This window comes from Uloborus diversus, chromosome 5 (assembly GCF_026930045.1).
Source record: "Uloborus diversus isolate 005 chromosome 5, Udiv.v.3.1, whole genome shotgun sequence".
Taxonomy (NCBI): Eukaryota; Metazoa; Arthropoda; class Arachnida; order Araneae; family Uloboridae; genus Uloborus; species Uloborus diversus.
Window position 1 is genome coordinate 169,897,652 of NC_072735.1, and position 26,743 is coordinate 169,924,394.

General features: G+C 31.8%; 1 protein-coding gene across 1 annotated transcript in view; it reads left to right on the plus strand.

Annotated features, from left to right (window-relative positions):
- Positions 1 to 4,750: 4,750 nt before the first annotated feature.
- LOC129222310 (nesprin-1-like) overlaps positions 4,751 to 26,743 on the plus strand; it is a gene marked incomplete at its 5' end in the record, with an annotated part of 39,588 nt that continues 17,595 nt past the window's right edge. Inside the window, 11 exon segments of the mRNA XM_054856800.1 lie at positions 4,751 to 5,022; positions 6,735 to 7,055; positions 7,696 to 8,001; positions 10,533 to 10,693; positions 12,054 to 12,216; positions 15,636 to 15,820; positions 17,999 to 18,155; positions 21,716 to 22,030; positions 22,346 to 22,522; positions 23,551 to 23,803; positions 26,569 to 26,723. Coding sequence (XP_054712775.1) covers positions 4,751 to 5,022; positions 6,735 to 7,055; positions 7,696 to 8,001; positions 10,533 to 10,693; positions 12,054 to 12,216; positions 15,636 to 15,820; positions 17,999 to 18,155; positions 21,716 to 22,030; positions 22,346 to 22,522; positions 23,551 to 23,803; positions 26,569 to 26,723 — 2,465 coding nt within the window.

Sequence of the window (26,743 nt, forward strand, 5' to 3'; positions counted from 1 at the left end):
TTTTTTTTTCACACCAAAAGTGCTAAATCGCCGCCCGACAGACCACCATCTCCGCCCCTCCCTAGCTACGCCACTGCTATATTTTTTGCACCCCCAGAATGTACAGCCTAAATCCGCCTATGATGACGTCGAATCGCGGAGCAGGGGAGCAGGGTGCTACCGATATTTCTTGGATTTTCAGCCTTACGTTTGCAATAACGAATGAACTTTCCGAACTCGGATCTCGATAACTCGAATATTCCATTATCTCAAAGTTTTCATTTGATCCTAAGCTCTTGAGACTGCTGTGGAAACTTCCCATAACTCGGAACGTTTTAGGCGGTCCCTTGGGACTTCGAGTTGTCGCGCGTTGACTGTAATAGTAAAGCTGCTATGAACCACTACTTTTGCAAATAAATTCGGAAGTAATCTCGTGGCGCATGCGCCATTTTTTTTACAGGTGCATATGTTCGTAAATTTTACGCCCTTGAAAAGCCTTGAAAAGTTCCTGAAAAAAAAAAAAAACCTAAAGTGCCTTGAAAAAGTTCTTTATTGCTTGAATTCTTTCAAAAATAACAAGCAATCTAAAGCATACTTTAGATTGCTTGTAATTCTTTTAAAAATATTTCATCAGTGCAATTTTCTGAACATAGGTTCGATATGTAGTATCGCGAAAAATTGCTTTCGGGTTTGAGGTTTCAATCCTTTTGCATCTTGTAAATATTTTGATGTTTTTTACAATCGGAAGTTATTTCGACATGTGCTACCTTAGATTAGCTTATTTTTCGTTTAATTTCAATAATTAACGAAGGAATTAGTTTAGAAACCATGACAACATTGAACTTGATCGGACTTCGCGGAAAACTGCTTTTCACGTTTGAAATTTCAATCCTTTTGTATCTTGTAAATATTTTGATGTTTTTGACAGCAGGAAGTTATTTTGACATATACTACTTTAGATTAGCTTATTTTTCGTTTAATTTCAATAATTAACGACGGAATTAGTTTGGAAACCATGACAACATTAAACTTAATCGGACTTCGCGGAAAACTGCTTTTCGCGTTTGAAATTTCAATCCTTTTGTATCTTGTAAATATTTGGATGTTTTTGACAGCAGGAAGTTATTTTGACATATACTACTTTAGATTAGCTTATTTTTCATTTAATTTCAATAATTAACGAAGGAATTAGTTCGGAAACCACGACAACATTGAACTTACTCGAACTTCGCGAAAAACTGCTTCTCGCGTTTGAAATTTCAATCCTTTTGCATCTTGTAAATATTTTAATGTTTTTTACAATCGGAAGTTATTCTGACATGTGCTACCTTAGATTAGCTTATTTTTCGTTTAATTCCAATAATTAACGAAGAAATTAGTTTGGAAACCATCACAACATTGAACTTATTCGCACTTCGCAGAAAATTGCTTCTCGCGTTTGAAATTTCAATCCTTTTGCATCTTGTAAATATTTTGATGTTTTTGACAGCAGAAGGTTATTTTGACATATATTACTTTAGATTAGCTTATTTTTCGTTTAATTTCAATAATTAACGAAGTAATTATTTTGGAAATCATGGCAACATTGAACTTACTCGGACTTCGTGGAAAATGAGTTTCAATGTTTGAAATTTCAATCTTTTTGCATCATGAAAATATTAAAATATTTTGCCCAATCGAGTGTTATTTTTCCAAATTCGACCTTAGCACAGCATGTTTTATGTTTAATTTAGTAGAAAATAAATGAATGTATTTTATGGAAAATATGCCAAAATTGAACTTGATTCGTGAAAATTTGCTTATCTGAGCTTTCAATCGTTTTGCATCTAGTAAATATTTTTATATTTTTGGCAATTTGAAGTTGTTTTGACATGCTGCATTAGTTTAACTCGCTTTGATTTTTATTTAAATACCTAAAAAATTAATATATTTTTTAAATTCAAATTTTTAGTTTTGCAATCTTAACTTGCAAACTTAATTTTAATTATTATTAGCTTATTTTCGGTTATTACTGTTTTTCATAGGGGGGGGGAGATATTAAATGTAAACAATTGAGTGCATAACATTTTAACCTAGTGCTTGTATTTGAGACAAAGTTGAATTATAAAATTTTACAGAGGTGAATTTTTGTACATTTTTTTTCATTGTCATGATGCCTACTAAAGAGGGAAATTAGTCCCCCTCCCCATAAAAGTTCAAAGCACTCATGGTCTTGCAATCATGGAGGGTGTTTTTTTTTAATGTAAGTTTTATGATTCTTGAAAATATACTTTGAACATGAAAATTTCAAAACTACGCCTCATGTGATCTGCTTCTCTTTGTGATTAAGCATTTCAGACATTTTTAGGAAAACTTTCAAAACAGTAAATCTTTTATCAAAGTCTCTCTTGTAGAAAAGCAGTTTGATTTCCTATACTTTTTATATTACGTTCTTTTATTTATATGTTAGCATTAAATGAAATCTGCATGTAATATTTATAGTGCAAATTTAGGGTAGTACCTTGAAAAATGTTTTTTTACTCTTGAAAAGTGCTTAAATTTTTTTCTCCCTAAAGGGTATGAACCCTGTGATAAGAGATTAAATTTAAAATTCAAATATAGAATAATTTTACTATAAACTCAGTTGTAGCTTTGTTGAAAATCAAAACAATATTTTTTAGGTTTCAGTGTGAGTCATGAGGAAGTGCAAATTTCTCGGCAAATAGTTAGATGAAACTGATGAAGATGGGAACAAAATTAGAGACTGGGGAAAACAGCAAGAGAATACTTTTTTTTGTTTGGTGTATGATAATGCTATTTTAAGAAGCATTAAGACAGAAAAACATAAATATAAGTTTAAACTAAATAAGGATGAAGTGCAGCTTCACCTATCCTTCAGTGAGACTACCAGCATCCCTGGTTCAAGTCAAAATGTATCATTATGTCTATTTAGTTCTAAAGATGCTGAACTACGTGCCCCAATATATTATGCACTCTATCAACGGATAAAAAAATCAGTTTCACAGGTGATAAAAGAATTGTATCTCTCATTATTATAGTTAATTAACGAATTATCTTCACAAATTTAGTAGCTGGCAACTAATTTGCCTTTTGGTGCTTCCATGGGTTTAACTATCAGTGGTCCTCCCAAGGTCCTCTTTTTGATCCTAACTGGTCCTCTTTAGCCCCCTTTTTGATTGAAAATGGTCCTCTTTTACCCTTTTTGAAAGCTAAAATGTGTTGGGAGCCCTGTAATTACTGAAACTACAAGAGCTGTTTTTAGAGTAAGTATTGTTTTGAAATAAAAAAAAGAACAAGTACAGATAGAGCAGAGATTTTTATTGCACAAAAATCTACCAGCCTTATGCTATTTTTTGACATTGCTCCTTGATTTTCCAAGCATTTTTCATATCATGGTACAGGTTTTTGTATACCTATTTGTAGAAAATTGCCGCCTGTGTAGTCAGTCATGGGGTAACATGTTCTCTCAGCTCATTATTGCTGTTGTACCACAGACCACCTAGGAAAGACTTTAGATGCCCGAACAAATGAAAGTTGCTGCGAGTGAGGCGGGGGCAGACCAGAGGATGTTCAAAAGTGTCCCAGCCAAAGCCCTGTAAGAGTCCTCATGGTTGACTACACATGCAGCAACTTTGTACAAATAGGTATACAGGAACTTGCGCCACGCTATGACAAATGCTTGCAAAATCACGGAGTAATGTCGAAAGATAGCATAAGGGTGGTAGATTTTTTGCAATAAACTTCTTTGCTTTATCTGTACTTGTTCTTTTTTTTTTTTTTTTCAAAATGGTACTTTATAAACAGCCCTCTTAAATAAAATTAAGCTGAATAATATAAACCAAACATGGGCTTCATATTGAGAGAGCACAACACTTATCCAGTGTACAACCTCAAGAATGTTGAATCGAAGGCACATAAAGCATGCAGATTTCAAATTTTTTTCAGATTTCAGAAATTTTAACAATGATAATGTTGATTATTGATTCTTGCGCATTGACTTCCGTATTTAAAAAAACAATAAGTAACGTCCTAAAAATTCAGTTTCAGTATTAAAAATTTTAAAATTCACTTTGAATTTTAGTAGTAATCTTGTAAACTTTAGTAAAATATGAAATTATAATACAGTAGATGACCTTTATAACGCCGACCTGTATAACGCAATTCTCTATAAACCGCACTACTTTTCAGAAGTAAACAGTAGGTTTTGAAGTTTAAAAAATCCCTCTGTTTTGCTTTGCAAACATAAAAATTGTTAGGCAAATTGAATTTTGAACGTTTTTCATCTTTCCATCTTATTTCAAAGCTTTTAAATTCAAAATTAGTACTCATAGTAAACAGAAAATACCAGATGCTCTAGAAAATGCAGCTGTTATGCAAATCATGAAGCTAGCAGAAGTGCAGGATTTTGATTGTGAAACATATTTATTTGTGAATAACTAATTGTAATATTGGTGCTTTAATACTCATTGCAGATAAAACTCATTCTGAAGTGCTAATGTATAGATATATTCTGAATATTAGTTTCAAAATTTGTGAAATGATCTATATAACGCAAAAACCTGTATAACGCAAAAGCTCTGGTCCCAAGGTGTGCGTTATAACGGTCTTCTACTGTATTGTTTTTCAAAAAGGTTTCATCCAACTTATAAACCCAAAGACAATAGAATTACGACTCAAAGTTTGTATTCCACTCCTTTCTATAATCTTGCTTTCTATCCTTAGATAATTGATGTATATATTCGTGGGTGTGAAATAGTTATTCAGCAGACTGTTGGAGAGATTTTGAAGAAGATGGATTCTGGAAGCCCTTCAACAGCTGAATTCAGCCGTTACTTGACGAAATTTGTGGTGGAGTGGAATGCTGCAAATGACATACATGCAAAGAAAATGTTTGAGATGAAGAAAATTTTTACAACATGGCAACATTATTTGCTACTAAGAGTGAAATTGAATTCACTTCTGGAGAGAATTGATCAAGAAATGAAGATGTCTCTCAAATTTACAAACAAGGAAGAAATGCGACGAAGAATAAATTCTATTCAGGTGGTTACTTTTAGTTGTACTTATTAATCAGTTCTTACTGTTAAAAGTTATTTTTTTCTGTTTCTTCTTTCTTTCTCCCCCCTCCCTTCTCTGTTTAAATAAGGGCAGAATTTATTTTTCCCTCCTCCCCTTTCAGATTTCATACAATAGAGTATTAATTGGGGGCTCGGCCCCCTGCTCGCTTCACTTGCCAACTGTCTATATGTGTTTTCGTCACCATATCTCTTCTGGACTGTCAATGTCAACCAGGTCAATACTGGTACTATTAGATACAGGACATCCAGAGGATTCTAGGTGTCTTGTAGACATCCTATCTGTCCAGTAGGCTTTTTATCAATTTATATCTCGGACCCCTTAAGGTTTATAGGGGTGAAACAGGAAAGAATCGCTTTCCCTGGATGTCCTGTACCCAAAGGTACTAGTATTGACCTGTTAGACATTGACAGTTAGGAGACAATAGGGTTATAAACAGATAGCCACAGGTTTTAATATCATAGATGTTTTAAGCTGCCTTTAAAAAATATTTTTGCCAGAAGTGTTTTGTTAACTTCCATGTTATAGCTCTTCTGATAATAATATTTTTAAAAAATATATATATTCTTGGTTGAATTAGTAAGTTGAACTCATCATTCATTTTCCTAGTAATACTTGCCAATGAAAGATTAATTTTAGTAACTTACAAATTAATAGGTAGAATTGCTTTAAAGCTGATTAAAGATATTTGTGAAAAAGTTCATCTAAATATTTTCCTGTAACCTGTTTTTTTGCTAACATAATACTGTACTGTCAGCCCCGCTCTAGCAAACACTGGATTCCAACAAATAATATTTGATTTAGTAGGGTATTTTATTATGCGGGAAATATTCTTTACCTTACCAAACTAACTGTTGTCTAAAAACAAAATCAGTAGCTATTTGAAAGAAGTAATAAGTTTTTAGTAAAACGTTTTTGAAATAAACTCATTGGACAACAAAATAATATAACTAAGCATTAATAGTATAAATATCTACCAAAATTTCAAAAAGTTTAAATATCTTAGAACTTAAATTACTAAGTCTGTTTTGGCAACCCTTTCCCTACACTTTTTAAAAACATCCATAGCAGGAGATTATTTACTCTAAGTGTTTCGTGAACACTTTTGTATCTCTATTCACAAATTATTAAGAACATAATTAACCCCATTTAGATTGTCAAGTGCCTATTATTCCCTGGCCAAGGAGCTATGTTTCGACTAGTTCTTATTTGCTTCAAAAAGTATCACCTTCATATTAAAAAGTCTTATGGAGCACTCCATTTTGTGCTTCCAACATTGTCCAATAAGAAAAAACTTTTCGGTTTGTTTTTCCATATTGCATATAATTTTTCCTTTTAACTCATTCAAAACTTTTCATAGCAGAAGATTTACAAAAGCAAATCAGTCTTATTGTGTTATCCGGGGAAATGATTCGATTAAACGAGGATATTTACAATTACATATATGGGAAAATATTTGGTTTCAGTAGATTTTCTTTTTATAAGTGAATTATTTTTATCCTTACCTAATCAAGCAGGGTTGACAGTAGTTCAGCAAGTAGACAAATCATTTAATTTTTCGTAACTTATTTTCCATCAAATTTGTCAATTGGCAGTTCTGATTCAATTTCTACATTTCTTATACTTTTAAATCTTATTCACACTTGACTTATGTATGATTTCCTTTTTGTATTTAACAGAACCTGTTGAAGGCAAAAGAACATCCTCTTGCTATGCTTACGGAACTGGAGAATTTATGCAAGCAACTGCAAACCGATGGCGATATGGCATTTTTGAAGGAGATGCTTCAAGATGTATCCCATTTTAAAAGTAAAATCAGTGAACAACAAGAGAGCTTGCAATCAGAAAATTCACACTTGGTTGAAATATCCTCACTTTGTGATGAATTAAATCATGAAATAGAAATGGTAGACAGAAATTTGATGTCTGTGAAATGCTTCATAAATGAAGAAAGTTCTCTTAATGCAAAAGGAATGATTAAGCATGAACAAGCAGCTGAGGTTTGTGAAGTTTTGTGTATTATTGTTAAATCTTTTTTATGCCATTCATTTTTTTTTCCCTTTTGAGTTGTTTATATTTTTTTATTATTTTTAATTAGTTTGCCACAAATGTTTTTAAAAAGTAATTTAAAAAAAAAACTTAGTTGATAATGTCAAAATACATAACATGCAATTTTAAAGGAAGCCAACACATGGAACACCTGATTATGTGTTGTCACAATATGACATCAGGAAAAATATGTCCCTGTTGCACCACTTATTTTATAACACATGTTATGATAATGCTTATGTGACACATGCTTTCCTTTTTTGCATTGTCCTTTTAAGCACACAAAGCAATGTATTAATTAATCATCTGCTTTAATTTTTGTTCATTAAAAATGTTCCTATGTGTATATTAATTCCTGCTCTATCTAGAAAACATATTAATCTCCACATCATGTAACTTTGAGTTATTTTACTGTTGGCATTTTTTTGTGTAATTTCTGATGATTGCATAATCTTTTTTGGCATTTATACAACATTTGTGAAAAAAACCCTGTAAAATTCCTTTATGTATATACAATTGTTGTGCATGTAAGTAAATGAATGAGTTGATAAAATAATTATCATGTATTTAGATTTAACTTCATTTTTCCAGGAGCAAAGGACTGTTGTCGAGAAAGCAGTAAAAACCCTGGATAGCCTTCATTCTTTGGCAGCTGAGAGGAATGAAGATATCAGTAACTTTAAATATCAGGAAAGGATCTTATTTCAGAAACTTTTTGCATCTGTTCTCAATGACCAACTAAATTTCAAAATAGATCATACTACGGGTGAAAATAGTCGCTGGAAAGCATTCAATAAAACTGGTCTTCTTCTACTTGAATGGAGCAGAGGAATAGAGGAAGCAATGAAGCGCAAACAGACGAAAGATCTTGAAAGTTTAATCGAAGAAATGAGAATGGTAATCACTTTTAACTTTATCTTTCTTTTTTACATTATAAGGGGTCAGTTGGGGTACAGAGAAAGGGGATTTAAAATTTCAACTTTAGATCTTTTTCTTTCTTTTTTTTTTTTTTTTTTTTGATGAATTATGACATAAAATTTTGTGCATTGTGTCAAAGACTACTCTCCTTGAGAGGGTATAAAAAATTTGACTTTATGGTTGTTTGCTAGTGAATGAAGTCATGTTCCCTTTAAACTCAGCCTGATTCATTTTACCTCAGAGACTAAGAGTTAAATGAAAATACCCTATTTCTTTCCACATAAGATTGATGTAGGTAGATAATTACACTATACACAATCAGTTCAGAAGTTCTAAACCAACAATACTCAATCTGTGACTCGAAGGTCTCCTGCTGCTGACTGAATCCTCCAAATGTAATTCTCCAAATGTAATTTGAAATCATTTAAAAAGAAAAATCTAAAAAAAAAAATGTGTGCTGAATTGATGTAAAACACACACAAAAGTGTAATTTACATTAAAATTTAATCTTCCGAAAGGAAAAATGACAAATTTAGTTGTTTCCATTTACCCCAGAGTGCAATATGTGTAGGCCTGAAGTGCTCATCAAAAATAGCTGGGAAGATGAAATTCCTAAATAAATGTTTTTTGTAACCTTTTTCTGCATAACAAGTAAAACTAGCTGAAACCAGTTACCTCATATTTATAGACCTACTGAAGTGGAAAATGTAAAATATCTAAGCTTTGAAAAACAACTTTTTCCAGTGTCATCTGGTAGTGTCATGATGGCACCTATAGCAGTGAGTCTCAACCATGTGACCGTCCTCAGAGAATTTTGCTCAGGGTTGGCCGGATTGGACCCAATTGGGTCGGACCCAATGGGTTTGTTTGAAAAAACCCATTATTTAGCCCACTTTTGGGTTTTTTAAATTTTCTGAGAAGTTTAAAAAAAAATTAATTTAAATACTTTCACAATTTAAATTTTTTTTTCATTTCTTCTTCACCACAGACATTGGACATAAAGAATAAATTTTTTGAAATAGTATTTCTCAACTCTTAACAGCATTAAAAAAATGTTTCAAAGATTTTAAATAAATATATTTAACTTTTTTCTTTAACTGATAAATAAATGGACTCAAACTATTTTGACTAAGTCCTGTCACGTCTGATTTTCCCAATATTTGCAGATTGTACTGAGGAAGCTACTCTAGCTAAAAGGCTTTCACGTGAATTATTTCCTGCAAACAAACACGTCGCAAATCTCGAATAAACACAAGGTGTATTTTTTAGAAATTAACAGGTTTTTCAAACAGTCAGGCAGAAAACAGAACAGGATGTACAGTATTTTCATTATCTTACGAAAAAGTTTAATATTTCTTACTCTGTACACAGAAATAGAAAAACTGGCAACATAAAATTGAAAGAAATATCTTGATTAAGCTGGAATTCAGTAAAAAGGGAGTAAAAACTACTTGAGGTTCTACAGTAGTTTTGCATAACAAAATGAAATAAAGGAAAGTAAAATACAAAAAAAAAAAAAAAAGTAGTAGCAATTAAAAACGAACAATAGATTTTCTCACTCAAGAAGTAACTTTGCCTTAACTGTTGGTAATCATGAAAACTAAAAAATCTGAAACTTCACCGTTCTTGATTCTTGGGTTTTGTCGTCTTTTATACTTTTCTTCAGAAAATGCTGAATTTTAGCTAGTTTTCCAGCTTTTTTACCCCAAGACAATTTTTGCGCTTTGTCCATATACTTACGCTACAATATGCTACAAGTACCCCACATTTTCCCTAAAAAAAGAAAAAAAAACCCACATTTCTTTTAAAAAACCCAGCTTTAGTTGGGTTTTTTTGGGTTTTATTTAAAAAACCCAAAAAACCCTGGGTCCATGGGCTTTTTTTAAAAAACCCGGGTTTTTGCCAACCCTGATTTTGCTTGGCCACAAAAAAAAAAAATCTCTACAAAAAAAAAACATCTATTCGACATTTTTTACATGAATTCTGTGTGTGTGTTTTTTTTTTTAACAATTTTCTATTTTTCTCAAATGTTTAGGTCCAAAACCTTTTTTCAAGAGCTTTTAATGATATGCAAGTCTAATTTATTTACTTATATTTATTTTTGCTAGAAGGGGGGAAAAGGGGGGGGGACTTCTTTGGTACAAATTGTTTTTCATAGATTTTAACTTCAAATGAGTGGAATTTTTTTTTTTAATTTTTTTTTATTTCACTGGGTTTGCGAATTTTTTTAAAAAATGTTTTGCCAATCTGCAGGTTAAAAAAAAGTTGAGCAATGATTTGGAAACACAAACTCTCAATTTCTTCCGTATGTTACCTAGTCTTCAATCAAAATAGTTTAGTTTTAAAAATTACCATAAGTGTGGTAATCAAGTTGGCTTCCGTTTACCCCATCTACCCCTATTTACTTTTATAATTTGTTATAGTGTGGAAATGAACGTATTTTTATCTGTTAAATTAATTATAACCCTTGGTATTCTTTCTTTTTTTTTTATTCATTTTTCTATTTCTAGACTATTCATCCTGAAGTAGAACATAAAGTCAAAGCTTTTGAAGAAGCTATTAGTTTTGGGGAAATGCTTGTTAAAAGTGGAGAAATACAAGAAAATGGCCGTGAGTTAATGGAATCTTTGAAAGATGTTCCATCTAAAATTCACACTTTGTTCCATGAACGGTATGTTTTTCCTTGTATTTGTTTCAGTTTTTTGTAAATAATGATCAAATATTTGAAGTAGCAAAATAAGTAACATTTTGAAAGTTTCATTGATACATAAGATTTTTTTTTTAACATTTCTATCATAAGTCAAAAGATTATTTTCCCATCATTTCATAAAATTTGTGTTGATAGTCACTTGAAAAGTAATTGAATGATTTGAGGGAAGTTATAATATACCTAGAATAGCCAATTGTTTGAAATATGAAACTAGAATGTTTAAAAAAAAAACACATTAAAACATTAAAAAATATACATATTCAAATTGGTTAGAGTTTGTTAGTTTTCTTATTTAATTTTAAAAGTACATTTTGCATTCAAAATCACTGTGTCACCACAAAATCATATCACTTGTTCATGGGCACTCATATTTAAAAATTTAAGGAGGGGCTCAGATATTTTCCTCATGGTTTAGCAGGATATTTTCCCCATGGAAACTGATTTCAGTACAGATAAGAGTCATTAAAATTTGATATTTTTATAACTCATTCATTAATGGCTGGAGAAGAAATATTTTAACATTTTTGCAAAAAAAAAGTACTAAAAGCAAGGAAGTTCTAATTTCTAAGGGGGGCAAGCTTAAGCTCCCCCTCCTCCATATTTAGGCCTGTGCTTGTTTTAACCATTTAAGTGCATTTGACTCCTGATTATCCTCCTAGCAGGGTGGCACGGTGCAGATAAACAAATTTTGCATATAGAATTTTTCCGAAATAGATAAAAAATGAGACTGGTATATGCAATAGCTTTATAAAATCACTAACATTTGCCTACATTTAAGCTATATCTAAAAATGTATGAAATAGTATTTGAGACTGATATGTGTAAAAGCTAAAAAATGATCACTCATTATTGCAAACGGATTACACATAAGCCAGCAAACCGTGCAAACAGATTAACTGAAACAGATCAAGCTGGGTTGTACCAAAAACATATATCTAGTCATTTATTTATGGGCAGAAGTAGTGTAAATGTAAAAATCAGTTAGTAGTGTTTGTTCAAAAATCAGGTTTTGGTGATCTTAAAAGTTTTGATGACATTGGAAGGGAGGTAAGAAAGAAACAGGAAGATTTAAAAATAGATTTTGCATTTATCTACATTCAGTTAATTACAGTCATTTATTTGTTAATTTCTTTTTCTTTTTTGAAAGTGTGAGAAAAAACATGGATAATCAGGAGTTTACTGTAGTAATGGTTAAAAAGTAATAAAGTATATAAATTGCAGTGGAAGACTAATATAAGTAATGTTTAATGTCTGAACAATAACAACACAACATAAATAAAAATTGGTAGTCATATTTGTTTATTACATTTTCTATTTGCAGATTGGAATCTTGTAATGCATTATTGGAAGACCAAAAAAGTGTTGATGACCTAATTCTGATCCTTGATCAAACCTTAACTGCTTCTGAAGTAGATCTCCAGAATGTGATCAAGTCGAGAGCAAAGTCTGAAACAGAGATTAAAAATAAACTTGATACCATTGAGGTAATTTTAGTTGATAAAAAATATTCAAAAAACTTTATCCAACATATCTTTTGCTTAAGTTCATGTCTTATAAAATTTGTATTAATGTTTAAAATATAAAATGCATTGATTGATAATCAATTAAAATTTGATGTCTACTATTGGTTGTTACATTTTAACTTTAAAATTTTTTTTGAGTCAAGTATTTGTAGCTGGCAAATAAGCATCCTACTCTGCCCATCTTTTATTTGTTAAAATTGAAGGGATTAACCCCTTAACGATCAAATAATTTTCAACAAAATGGTCATAAAAGTGTTTTTTTTTTAATTTAAAAAAATTATGTCAAAATAAGTGTACAAACAGCATGTGCATTTAATTTTTAATTTTCAACATTTTTAGATTGAAATTTAAAAATTTTTAAAAACTTTTTTGAAAAGTCAACAAGCAAGCCCAGGCAAGCAGAGAAAGTTTAAGAAATACGTCTTTCAAACATAAAAAGAGAATTTTATTAATATTTTGTGTTATATAAGTAAAGATTAGTAAATTTTTCTTGTGTGGTAAATTTTAAAGCATGAAATACAGAGGCCAACGTCACAATCTGGACAGTAGTACCGAATTTCGTTCCTGCATCTCTGCAATTACATTTAAAATCTGCAGTTGCATTGATGATGCTGCCATCTGGTGTATAAAAATCCCCTCCTTTTCACGGGAGCAAGAGGGAAGGGGTTAATACAATTCAAGTGCTTTCGAGGAACAAAATTAACCTAGTGGATAACCAACTGTATTACCCTTAGAAATCCTCCTAGAAGTCACCCAAGGTACTTAGCATACCAAAAAAATAATAATGATAATAATGAAGGAATAAATAAAGATATAAAAACATGCAAAACCTTGGATCTTTTGCGGTGAAGCCTGTTGGGACTTCGAGCCTTTAAATACATAACAAAGTTAACCAATCAGAAATGCATCACCTTCCACAAAAATTGTTTTTATAATGAATTGTTTTTATAATGATTTTTAAATTTTTGATGCCAAGGATCAAGTATTGAGGCAAGAGAGAACTATGATCTTCTAAAAAAGTCTATTTAGCTAATAAGCATTTTTATTGCAAGAATAAGTTCACAATGAACCAACTGGGAATATTCACGCTAATGAATGTTATAGCAACTACGACAACAAAACGAAAAACATGGCAAACTTGATCTGTACTAAAAAGTTCTATAGCAGCCTTTTGGGAGTATTGACAGACTAGGCAAATTGAGTTTCTTTAATCATTGCCCTGACACCAACACTAAACATTTATGTTTTTAAGTCTTGCCAAGGTTGCCTAAATTAAATGATTACTACCCAAATTTTTGCAACATTACCAAGATCTCATTTATTGAAATGTCTCTATTAGTTTCCTATATTTTCATGATGAAAGCGGACAAAAAAAACTGTTGTAAAGTAACAGTGGATCAAATGACGAGGCAATGTGCCCCGGCATATCTTGAGGGGTAATTTTCTGGAAAAGACACATAAGTGAATGCTTCTATGTTTCTCATGGATTTAATCTTTTTTTTTTTTCTTTTTCTTTTTGAGCAATCACGAATTGCTAGTTGTCCTTATTTGATTAAGGTTGGCGTTCCAGGTCACTTTACCGGCCTCTGCGCATGGGTACTCCTTCCTGGGCAGTGGGACCCATGGCCCCCAGAATTGACTTTATTTGTACCCAAACCTCTCGACTTTATTACACAATCATCTCTAGACAAAAACAGCCTCCAGCTCCCTGCATCCAGGCCTTGGCATACATTTGGATTTTGATGTCTTGAATTCAAATTATGTTTTTCGCAATCACAAAATGCGATAGAAGCCATTTATACAGGGTGGCGACAGATCAGGGAGATCAGGGCAAAGTCAGGGAACTTTATTAATCAGGGAAAAGTCAGGGAAATATCAGGGAATTTTGAAAAAATAACGAAAAATCAGGGAAAATTGATTTTATAAAGAAAAAAATTTTTCGCTGCACAAAATTAAGTGCTCTAATTCCCTACGCATTTTCCACCAATTATCTCTTCAAAAGAAAAGTAAAATTAATGAGGTGCGATTATACATTGCCGCATATTTGTTCATCTTTTTTCCTCAACGTCAAAGTATTGAATCCTACTTATTAACCACAGGATGAACTTCCTAAGATTGCTTTTGTGTCTGTTAGGTTATTTATTTTACCTAGCTTGAAATTTCCTTTTACGCTTTCAATACTACGTAAAATAAACAACCTTACAAGCAAAGAGGAAGTCTTCAATTATGCCTTAGCTCCTTCGCCTTTATTCCATTGTCTCGAAGTAATTAGCGTACTGTAATCACGATTTCAAGAAGAAATCTTTGGTTTTTGATTTAATACTATAAAACCTTAAAAGTTATTACTTCTTTGCATTTTTAATTTAATTGCTAAAATTGAACTTTCAATACAAAAAGTTTCTTAATTAATTTTAATAGTTTCTTAAATTTCTTATGCTAAGTGGTTTCTGGAAGTAAAGTATTTTTTTTTTATAATTTTCTATAATCTTTTCATTGTAGAAAAATTTAATATACTGTTTTGTAGGTTTTTTTAAACCATTTTATTAAAAAAGTAGCATCTTTTAAAAATGTATCTTTAGTTCAACAACTTTACACAACTTAAAACGTTTAAAATACTGCATTTTATACAAACATACAATGAATTTCAAGTAGAGCAAAGAAAGAAAACCACTATCATTGGTAATGTAAATCAGGGAAATTTGGTGAACTTAATCAGGGAAATCAGGGAAAAGTCAGGGAACTTTTTTTCACAGTTCCTGTCGCCACCCTGTTGTACAAACAAACACAATGAGTAGGGTCCTATCACAGTTTATCATTACGAAAAACATAATTTGAATTCAAGATGTCAAAATTTAAATGTCAGAGGCTGGATGCTTAGGGTTGGATTTTTTTTTTTTTTTTCAGTTTTTTATAAATACTATTTAAATATTCAGTAAGTTACCGCCCTATAGGCAGAAATACATGAAATACACCGCCTGCTAATAAGCACGAAACTACAGTCCTCAGCTGGAATTGACTGAGCTGGCGGTGTATTTCAACTATTTAAATACTTTCTTCGTGCTACCTGATCAGGCATATTTACACTTTTTCTATTTTTTTACAGTCTCATGCCTGTGTGCTAGATAAATGATTGTTTTACATCTTTTCTGGAACTTGAAATATGTTTTGCTGATAATTTAAATTTTCATCGAAGTCATTAAAATAGTATATGTATTATTAGATTCATACTTAACGTATCTCAGTCTTTATTTAATTATTTATTTTTTGGAATTGAAATTTATATCCTAAGAAAGAGAAACATTTACTGTAAAATAAAAGGATGTGCAAAATTTGTAAGAAAATTTTCAGCTATGTAATTTTTAGTTTTTGTCATTTGACAGGCGATACAAGCAAATTTGGAGTCCCACAGCCATCAGATGAATACTTTAAATGAAAATTTGAATAAACTGGTCATTAAGTCTGAAGAAATAAATTGTTCCTCGAATGAAAGAGTACAACAAATTTGTGAAAATATAAGCAAAAGATGGAATATCTTAAAAGTGCATTTATTGCGAAGACAGACGAAGTAAGCTTTATTTTTCAAGGGCAGTATATTATTGCTTAAGCTTTATTTTTTTTCATCGACGTTCAGCAAAGTAGTTTTCTGCTGAGATGTTTTATGTTCAGTGGTTCTTTCCAGAGTTAGTGTTTCAAACAATGGTTACATTGTCAATATTTTTCGAATTAAATTCTCATTGGTCTTTAATTTAATAAAAAACAAATACTTATTAAAAGAGAATATATAAACTTTTATAGGGAAATATGAAGATTGATCAGGTTGCATTGTGGAGCATGAAAGTTGCTTTCAATACTATTTCTGCCGATTCTTATGTAAAATGACCCCTTCTGTATCCTTAATGTTTTAAAACATCCTTTTTATTAGCTTTTATTATACATACTCTGTTCTTGTCGGGTAGGTGGACAAAGCTTAGTAATCACTGTCAAAAACGAAAATGAATAATAGTAATTATAAAGTCAAATTTGTTGCAAAATTTTTAAAAAATAATTTTAAGGCTGACTATCAGCAAGTGTGGATTAGCGGATTTCGGACATTTGAAACTTTTCAAGTAATGCAGGTTTTTGATGTTCTCTTTGATTGTGGTCAGTTTCAAAGCATTTTTTGAAAGTTTTTTTTCCCCACCATTTGTTTGTTAAACGCTTGTTTTAGTCTTGCTCTGACCTGTCAGTTTTGGGCAAGCTTTTCAAGCATTTCCAATGTGAACTGTAGGAGGCGCTGTAGTCTGGCCAAAGGCTGTTGAAAGAGGTAAAACAAAGATTAATCCCTTAATTAGGATGTTGTCTCCTCAGAGCAACAGTTAGATATTTAAGCCTAGAAATAACAGTAAGATATCCTACTGTTGTTCTGAGGTGACGATTTGATTTGTTGAACAAGGCATCTGCCTTGTCTGTACAAAGTTTAGATGTTTTACCTCTTTGGCTAATTTTTTAATTCACCTCAAGGTGGCGTATTCAGGCTCTAGAATTGTGAATATGGATAACAATAATTAGAAAGTCAATAAAGTTAATACATTAATTTCAAAGCTGAACAAGCAAATGTAGAATAATGGTGTATGGACTTCTCGAACTTTGCAAGAAACCCAAGTTTTCAAAGACCTTCATCAGTTCATGCCATCAATTAGAAAACTTTCTTAAGTGAAACTTTTTATGTAAGAGTTTTGTGTGTGACAGAAGTGATCTAGTTGTTTTTTATTTGTTGCCAAAAACAATAAAAAATAATAATAATTATAACATTAGTTTGTTGATAAATTTAACAAATTAATTTCAAGGCCAAACTTAACTTCAGCAAACATATATTTGAATTGTAGAATTTTTAACTTTTCAAATAATGCAGGTTTTTAAAAATTTCTTTGATTTAGGTGAAATCATTGGTTTATAAGCATAATCTATATGGCTTAAATTCAACTTTGAAATTAGTTTAACTTTTATTGACAAAATTAACTTTATAATTACTATTATTTTTTAATGTTTTTGGCAACATTTAAAAAGCAGATTTCGAGTATTGATTAATTTTCTCGTTGTTTATAACATTTTTTTTTTTGTTAAAATGTATAATTTTGTTGGGAGTATGCCTAAGTTAGGCGCAGAAAGAACAAGAGTGTGGAGTGAGAGAAAACATACATGTGAAGTGACAGTTCAGAATGTAAAAAAAGAAAAAGAAATAAAGTTAAAAGTTGCACTTCTATCATGTGTCTTAACAACAAACTTTTTTGACAAACTTTTTTTCTCACCGTAACTTGTTTATGCTATTTTTCTTAGACAGCATCAATGTTTTAAATGACAGTTTTTATATAAGAGCTTATGATGAGTGATTTTCGTGTCAGTAATCCTTGTAAGAACTTGGAGTAAAATATTCGATTTAACATCGGTAACACAAAGATCTACTGAACAGTTTTGAAGTATCTTTCAATGTCATGGGGGAATTACTCAAAAATGGTTATTGGTTTCATTTCATTTTACTGGATCAACTTTGAAAGTTCCTGGTATTTATTGTGTGTAGGCTATTCTTGTAATCTTTAGACTCAAGAAAAAAGTGACAATGCTGCATTGTTCAATTAAAATACATGCTCAGATTTACTAGATTAAATATTTTAAGTTATTATTGTTTGATTAGATACCATGAAAATGTTTTCAATGCTGATCAAATAGAATGAGGACGCTTTAGCTCTTTTATTCTCCCCCTTAGATTGAAGAATTTGAACATGGCATGGAGTAAGGTTTTCAGTGGCCTGAATTCTTTGGAAGCGTGGCTTAGTGTAAGAGAATGTATGGCGAGTGAAATAGATTATTCAGTTCCTGAACATTCAAGAAGTTCATATTTGGATGGCATGAGAACATTTGAGGTTTGTGCAGTTTCATTATTTTTATATTCTGTGATATTTTCAACATTTTGTGAAACAGTTTTGAAAAATGTGAACAATTTATGCTGCAATAATTGTACTTCAAAATAGGCATTGGAAATTTTGTGAATTTGCTTGAACTTTTTTTTATTTTAGAGCAATCAAGAAGGTTACATATTGTTCTCACTTTGATCTCAGACATTGTAAAAGGCCAAACTATTTTCTGTTGATTGGCCCAGCTAGTCACATGACACTTTTCCTTGAATATCTACTCAAAAGATAACCACATAAAATTATGTCAAAATTCATCAGAAATTAAGCCTATTTTTTTGAATCAAAAAGTTGAAATTGCCAAGAAGTTCAGTGATTTTGAAAAAATAACCAATTGACTTTTCTGTAAGATAATTAAAATGTGAAATGCCATTGAAGCAAAAGGTAAACTTACCTCTTTAATATTTTTTAATATAAAATCATCCATGAATGTATTATAGCTTAAAATATTTACAAATTTTCGATAGATCCATACATTCAAGAGTTTAAAGAAAAGATCTCAAGAAACATAAAGAATTTTGATTATTCAACTACGCTGTTTTTCTTGTAGTTGACAATACATTTTTGCTCGCTTTTTGGTTGAAAGAAATTGCGCGGCAAATGAAACACAAAGGTTCAATCACCTGTAAAAGTTCCTTAATAAATGCTGGGTGGGAAATTTTTCACCAAATTGGAATGTTCTCCCATTGGAAGTTATGATAATTCTCCAAAAAGTTTCTTTAAATTGTAAATAATTCTCCAAAAAGTAAATAAGGTCATCAAGAAGAAATCCATTTTATTCAACTTGCATTGAGAATATTTTTATGAATATTTTTGCGTAAGTTAATCTTTCTTAGAATAGAATTATTTACTAAATTTTAACAACAAACAATAATAAACCAAACCATGGGTTGCCACTAAAGAAAATTACAGCTGAAATAAAAATGTAAATTAATTTTAAACAATCGATGCTCAAGGCCCAACTATAATTTTTGAGACCACTGGACATGCACTTTATTTGGTGCCCCCCCCCCCCCGCCCAACCTAACTTTAGTCCTATATAGTGAGGCATTAAACTATTTATGCTGAAATTAAAATTTCCAAAAAGGTTCAAGTTCTTGGGGTTTTTTTTTTTTTTGGAGATTTAATATTTCTATCTTCCTACTGTGTAATGTGAAGTAACTTCATTTTTTAAAAGTAAAAGCAATATTTGGTTCCAACACCCCCTGCCCCCCCCCCCCACCCTCCAATATTGGTGCCTTGGGCCTGTACCCTATGTGCCCATGCCTTAATCTAGCCCTGTCAATGCTGCATACAATAAATATTAGTTGGTTCCTACAAAGTGTTTAAAATATAAAGTAATGTTTATTATGATACTAAAGAAAGTCACCCGCCAAGGTATGTGACGGGTGAAAATTGCTTCTACTCTTCTACATTTGAACGAATCCATTGCCTGTTTGGTGATATTTCGATATTTGAAATTTTAACCCTAACTCCAGTGGATTAACACTAAATTCCAGTAGACAGCGTTCATAGTTGACCATTTTTTCATTTCTTCATTCCCCTGAAATGACACAGTCTTACAAGTAAAACAGTTAAGTTACCGGATCGAGTTCAACCTTGTCACAATAAAGCCTTTCCCTGCATGTTAAACATTACTAAAACATATTATGCCGTGGCGTGAGTTTCATTGTTGAAACACACGAGTTACTGGATCATAGGCTATTATTTGCAGGAAGATTTAAAACGAATAAAAAATATGAAAAGGTAGACTGAAATTCATGCAATGGCTTAACTTTTAGAAACATGGAGTGAACACTTGGCTGCAGTTCTTGATTGCAAAAACTTTTGATTTGTCACAAACAAATTTAAATTTATTTATTTACTAGAGGACCCGACAGACGTTGTTCTGTTCAAACTTTGTCAGTTGAAATGTTGAAAAATTTCAATAAACTATCAAGTGTTTCAACTGTTTTGTTGAAAAAAAATAAGTAAATAGAAAATGTTTTAAGCTGCTTGGTGTCAGAATGCGTATTTTTATTACAACTTGATTTATCTAGTGCCCACAGCAGTTGTTTTATCAAGTATTTTTTCTCGTGTACTTCAAAGACCTTCAGAGATGGTATGGTTTGTTCCTTTAGCCATACTCGAAGGATAAAAATCATCCTCAGATATTAAGTATAAAAAAATAACTTTCCCATCTAGCAAAAACGGGAAATCCGGCTGCAACGTCCTCCATATGAAAAAGAATAAAACAATCAAATGGATATCGTTTAAAAAATGATAAATGTAAAAACAGTTCCCTGAATAAGCGAAAATCACTTCCTTCCCCCCTCCCAATGTAAAATAAACACTTTCTTCAATTAAATAAACTGAATACTCTTTAAAAACCAAAAAACATTCTTTGCAATTTAAAGTATTTCACCAAATGAACAAAAGATACAATAAATTACATTAACAGTAGTAAACAAAAAATCACGCAACTGTATTGTTATGGCCAAGGTCGGCAAGCCACCAAGTTCCTGTAATTCAGCCGATTAGTGAGCGAAGCGAACTCCGACCCATTAGGGGTCCCATCTTTGGGAACGAAAACTTCATATATTTGCCTAATTTGTTCTTTCCACCAAAGATAAAAATTCTTCCACTGCACTGATCTTGTGTGTACAGAACTACCCTGTTGTAATTTATCTGGACGAAAATAAAATTTATTTCGGCTTCAAATTCCACCATCTTTTCCTTTAATAATGTAGTGATCAGTTTGATAATCCTTCAAGTATTTTTGCCATTGGTGCCACAACTCAGATGGATTTGAACCGAGAAATAAATGTTATGTACGGTAGTATCCGATCATTTGGTAAGGAAAACCTAAAGCACCGACCCGGTCACATGGTTTAAATACGACGAAAAATACGTGTTTTGCGTGAACCTAGTGAAAGAAATCCGATTTCTTCCAGTACTTTACTTTAAAATATATCCTTGGCTTGCTTTCTTTGGTTGGCTTATCTTTGGTTGCTTTCAAGAAATGAAGGCTTCACACTCTCTCTCTCTACGTTTTATCTATCCTCAATTGACATGTCACAGTAGGAAATTTCATTACAAAAAGCAGAGCTGGCTTTCTTATTGTCCTTTGGTAACGGGTTAAATATTTATTTAAATTCTTGCTCAACAATAGGTTGAAATAAATATTAATCATCTGGGAGATAAAACCATCCAATGTTTAAATTAATCAATTAATGAACAAAAACGTTTCCGATTAGATCCATCGCGCTTCGAAACCATGCTTGCCACAACTTAATTACACACAAAAAATTTGATCAAAATCGGTCCAGCCGTTTAAAAGCCAAGTTGTGTGGTGACAAACGTCCGCACAGAAGATTTTTATGTATTAAGATTTATTTCAATTTTCTTTATACTAATCTGTGCTTTGCATAATATGTTGATTTGTTTCAGGCTTATTTTTTTTTTCAATGTTATTTAAATGCATCGTTCACTATTATTATCATTTAATACATCTTTAAAATGTTTCTTCTCAGAATTTGAATCACTCTGTTCAAGACAACATCCAACTATTGCATTCCGTAAACCGAGAATACCATGACGTTGTAAGTAAATGTAAAGAGGTGGATGAGGATTTAAGGCAGCGTGTCTCAACTGCAAATGAGCGATGGCATAAACTATACAAGATCATCATAGAACAGGAAGAAAGGATAAAAGAGGTTTTGGAAATATGGGAGGAATTTGATAGAAAGAAAGAACATCTTTTGCTTTTCCTTACAGAAACCGATCTGAAATTGACGGCTTTAGAACAATCAAAAAGTTGGACTGAGCAAGAGTTAGCTGATATACAAGTAAGGGTCATTTTTTATTGTAATGGATGTCTTGACTAAACAATATTTTGTTCGGCAGATTCTTTTCAATAAAAATTTTCAGCATTGCTTTAAGTTATTTGAACCCCTGGATAATTCTGAAATCAGAAAAAATGCTATTCTTTTAAGTTGTTATTGTTAAGAATAGTTTGTGGAAGGTTTGTTCTTTTACGTTGCAGTTTTAAGGTGGTGCTTAGTTTCTTTAGCACACAATAAAATGTGTAAAGCTTAATTTTTTCCATTGTTGAGATTTTATAAAATCGAAATTCATCTTCCTTTTTTTTTTTTTCATTTCAGAAAGAGTTTGAAATTCACGAAGATGATTTGCAGGATTTGGCTTCAATTTCTGTTTCTGTTCAGAAATCAAGCCGATGTTCTGTAGAGTCGATCAAAGCTGACGTTAATGAAATAGAAGTCTATTGGACACAGTTATATGAGCGGCTCTTTAGACTCAAAGAAATTAAAGTGCTCAACGTAAGTTGTTTTTGTTTGATTGTTTCCAAAATCTTATCATGAATGTCTTTTTTTTTTTCAAAAGTTTAGAGGAAATTTTTTCCTTTGCACATGTTTGTTATTATTTATACATTCTTCAGCTAGTTTCACCATCACATTTTCATCTTAGTAAAATCAATATAAAGTGGACTCTGTCCATCTGAACACTCCCTAATGTGAACATCCCAGTATTCTGAATACATTTTGATGATCCCGGCGAAACTCCATAGACTTGACGTAGGCTGATATCTCTGTAATATGAACACCCCAGTATTATGAATGCTATTTTTTACCCCCTTCAATTATTACCTCTCTATATTCTGAACATGTTCACAATCGGCATGCAGAAATTCCTATGAATCTATTTAAAACCTGAAACACCTTCTCAATTTTATCACAATAATTGAAACACGTTAAAAAGATAAAGAGAGGAAGAAGAAAAATTATTTTCGTAGCTGCGAGGGATTTTCTAGTAATGGAAAAGCAGAAAAAAGTTTTTTTTTTTTTTTTTTTGATTATTTGTTGAAAAATTTTGTGTTAACTGAATGTGTGTGTAAAATTGAGCTTATCTTGAAACTGGGAAAAAAAAGAAGTTCATTATCTTACTACTTAATACAGTTTAGGTTTTGCTTTTGAAGTATTTTATATGATAAAAAAAAACTATTTTTTCTGATAAAACATTCATTGTCAAAGAAGTCTAGATAAAATGTATTAAACTGATAAGAATTGGATATTTATTTTTAATTTTATTAGTAGAATAATAACTGTTTATTTATTAAGCAATGAAAAATATGGGGACTTCTTTTTTTGATGATGTGTGTTTTTCTGTGTTGTTAAAAGTATTTAAATGAAATGTTTCAAAAATTTGTTTGTCATCCCATTACCATTTTTGTTGCCATATTATTTAAATTAATCAGAAGAAAAGCTTTGAAATTTTCTCTTTATTCATAACAATGATGAGCATAATCACGTTGCATTATCATGAACATAAAGTTGTATTATGTATGCAGGAAAAATCCATATCCATGGACATTTCATCAGAAAAACTAGAATCTCCTGAAAGTAGCCTTGACATAGCAGGTACTGCAATCATAGAAACACAAAACGAAAGCTCTGACATACAAGTTGATATCAATGTCAGCAGTTGTCCTCCAATGCAAGATGATGAAGCAGTCAAGGTTGATACAGAGGAAATGCAGTTTTCAGTTGATCTCATCAAGGAAAATGACACCCAATCTATTCAGGCAGATATTGATACTACAGGTTAGTAATAAATTGCTTAAAATTTTTCTTTGTTCAATTTCTGTCACATGACTAGTTGAAGTGAGAGGGTAGTTTGCTGAATTCCTTGTTGCTGGTGTGAAAAATAAATTTGTAGGTATATTTTTCCAATTTCGCATATTTATAACACATTCACATTAATTTTAATCCAAGAATTAGACTTTGGCTTTATTTTTATGCATGAACTAGCTGCAACGCCTGAACGGTCTACCTCGAAAATAAAAGTTGTGTTCAGTAACGGGTGTTCAACAAGCAGGCTTGAACAAGAAACAAAAAATCTAAAATTTCTCCACAGATTGTGGAAAAATAACCAAAAAGGAAAAATTAAATCCCGCTGATTACAGAATAAGCCTCAAATCAAAAGCTTTTCTTGCTTTTGATTTTGTTTACAGTCAAGAAAAAAATGGCAACAGATCTTTCTTCTCAATGATTTTATTCACGCTAATGAAAACTGAGCTTGCGGCAGATGATAAATTTCCGATTTAATATTGTGATACCGTGGTAATTTAACAGCCTTTGGTGATTTTGAAATCCAAAGTAAATCTTCTACAGGGGTATATTTCGTGGACTTTCAAATGAGACTGAAATCAATGTAACTAGATAATAATCTCGGGTAGAAAGAACCATTTAATACCATTTTTGGCAGTGGCCCAACCACGGGAGGGGTTTCGGGGTTAAAACCCCACCTAGAACACAAGCACATTCATTTCCTCCATTAAAATCAAGGGAAAAAAGCAGAGTATATTTGAACTTTTCCAAGGGGAATAGGTTTCAACGAAATATCTTGCTGGATCAAAATATATCATAATATCTGCAACAAAATATCTTGCAGTAATTACGCATTGTAAATAAATGGGAAAGAAAGCAACAATTTTCGATTTCAAAAACCCCTCCCAGAAAAATTTTCCGGCTGCGCCACTGAATTTTGGGTTTTAAAATTAAAATTCCAATGATTCAGTTCTTTTTTGACGTTTGAAAACCCCCTACGTTCTTTCTTGGGTGCCCAAGTACCATCCAACCAAATTTGGTCCAAATGTAGATCCAAATGTAGACTGGATTTGGGAACATACATACATACATATGAATAAATACAGTCGACTCTTATTATCTTGGAAGCACTAGCGACCAAGAAAATCATTCAACGTAACCAAAGTCTAAGATCAAAAAATTTGAATTATTTCCTTATTGGAGCATTCGTAATGGTTATAAGAAAACACACACAAATGCACAGAAAAGAAAGCAAACTTCTTTTCCTCCCCAAAAGTACAAATATTATATTCGAATCATAAAACTAAAAATTCATAAATAAAGATAAAATTAAAAAATTTACTTTCTTCGCTCATATTTCTTAAAGCTAAGCATACAGTAATTTCCTAAAAAATGTGAGTGACATAAAATATGGGATCAGCCAAACTTCTTGGATTGAGGAACTCAACTGGTTTAGGCAGGGGATAGGACGCTGCTAGGTGACATTGTGAACATTTTTCACAGGGGAAAAACCAGTGCTGTAGCCAAACGTGAGTCATAACACCCCCCCCCCCCTCCTCCGAAGCAACAAAATCATATGAACGCACATGCAAAAGCCTAAAATTCCACTTTTCGGCCTTTAGCTTTAAAAAATTTCGACTACCCCCCCCCTCTCCCTCCCTTAATGAAAAATTTCTCGCTGTGCCACTGAGAATAAGCCATTTGAACGCTTTTGTATTGCTAATTCCTCATCTAACTCTATTTATATCCCCCTTTCCAAGTTCTAATAGAGCCACTGGAAACAATTTATCTGCATATAAGGATGAAGAAAATATTAAAAAAACAAAAATAAGGTAGTGAAGCAAGTAGCAAAATTAGAAATTTTGGAGATAACCAGCGAAAATGGTAGGTGACCCCCTCCTCTGTCTTGGGGTGAGAGACAGTACTAGTAGCCCTGGTAGGTGCTGCTGTACTGCATAATTTAGAAAAAACAATTCAATGAAAACCTACCTAGGAAGTTATCTTTAAACGTGTTTTACTCAAAACTTGAAAATGTCCAATTACACCCCTTTGCATCTCACTGCCTCAAATGTATTGTCTGAGTGTAGTGTAGTGTCTGAAGAGGTGGTGACATTTTAGTTAAACTCTCACCCCAACTAAGATGAAATTGCTCTCTCACTAAACAAGCAAATGGTAAAAATCACAGCTAGAATTTTCTCTGACACTGACGGTCAAGTCATTAGTTGATTTCATTTCTAAAAAATCAAACAAGCAAAGATCTAAAAAATAATTTTTTAAAATGGCTGCCTCAAACTTTGAGATAAACGTAGTGAACTTTGAGTTAGTAAAAAAAAATCCCTTATACAAGATTTAAAGCGATTTGAGACCATACAGAAACTTCGGCATAAGCAGAAATTTGAGTTAAGCAAAGTCGAGATACGAGTATCGAGAGTTAACTTTACACAAATATGTATACAGTGAAACTTGTGTTATAACGATACTGTCTATAATAATAAACCTGTCATAACGATATTTTCCTTGGTTCCAGCAAAATGTCAGCATAAATTATCAAACTGTCCACAGCAATATTTGCTTAGGTCCCAACAGTATCGTTGTAGATAGGTTTTACTGTATAATGTTTGGAATTGTACACTTATAGTTCAAATGAAAGTTTTCATATTCTTGTCGTTGTTAATTTTTTTTTTTTTTTTTTTGATTAATTTTATCATGGCCTTTCATTTGAAAAATTTCCAAAGAATATAATTTCATTATGTTAACAGATTCATTGGCCGGAGAAGTTGATTCTGAGAGCGAAGATTTCGTCAGGGACTTGCTTGCTGCTCTACGAGAGGCTGAAGAACGGATGGACAATTTGGAAATGGTTCTTTCTGAACTCACACCAGATGGTTCTGAAGATGATGGTGGTCCTAATTATGTAAACAACTTTTTTTGTTT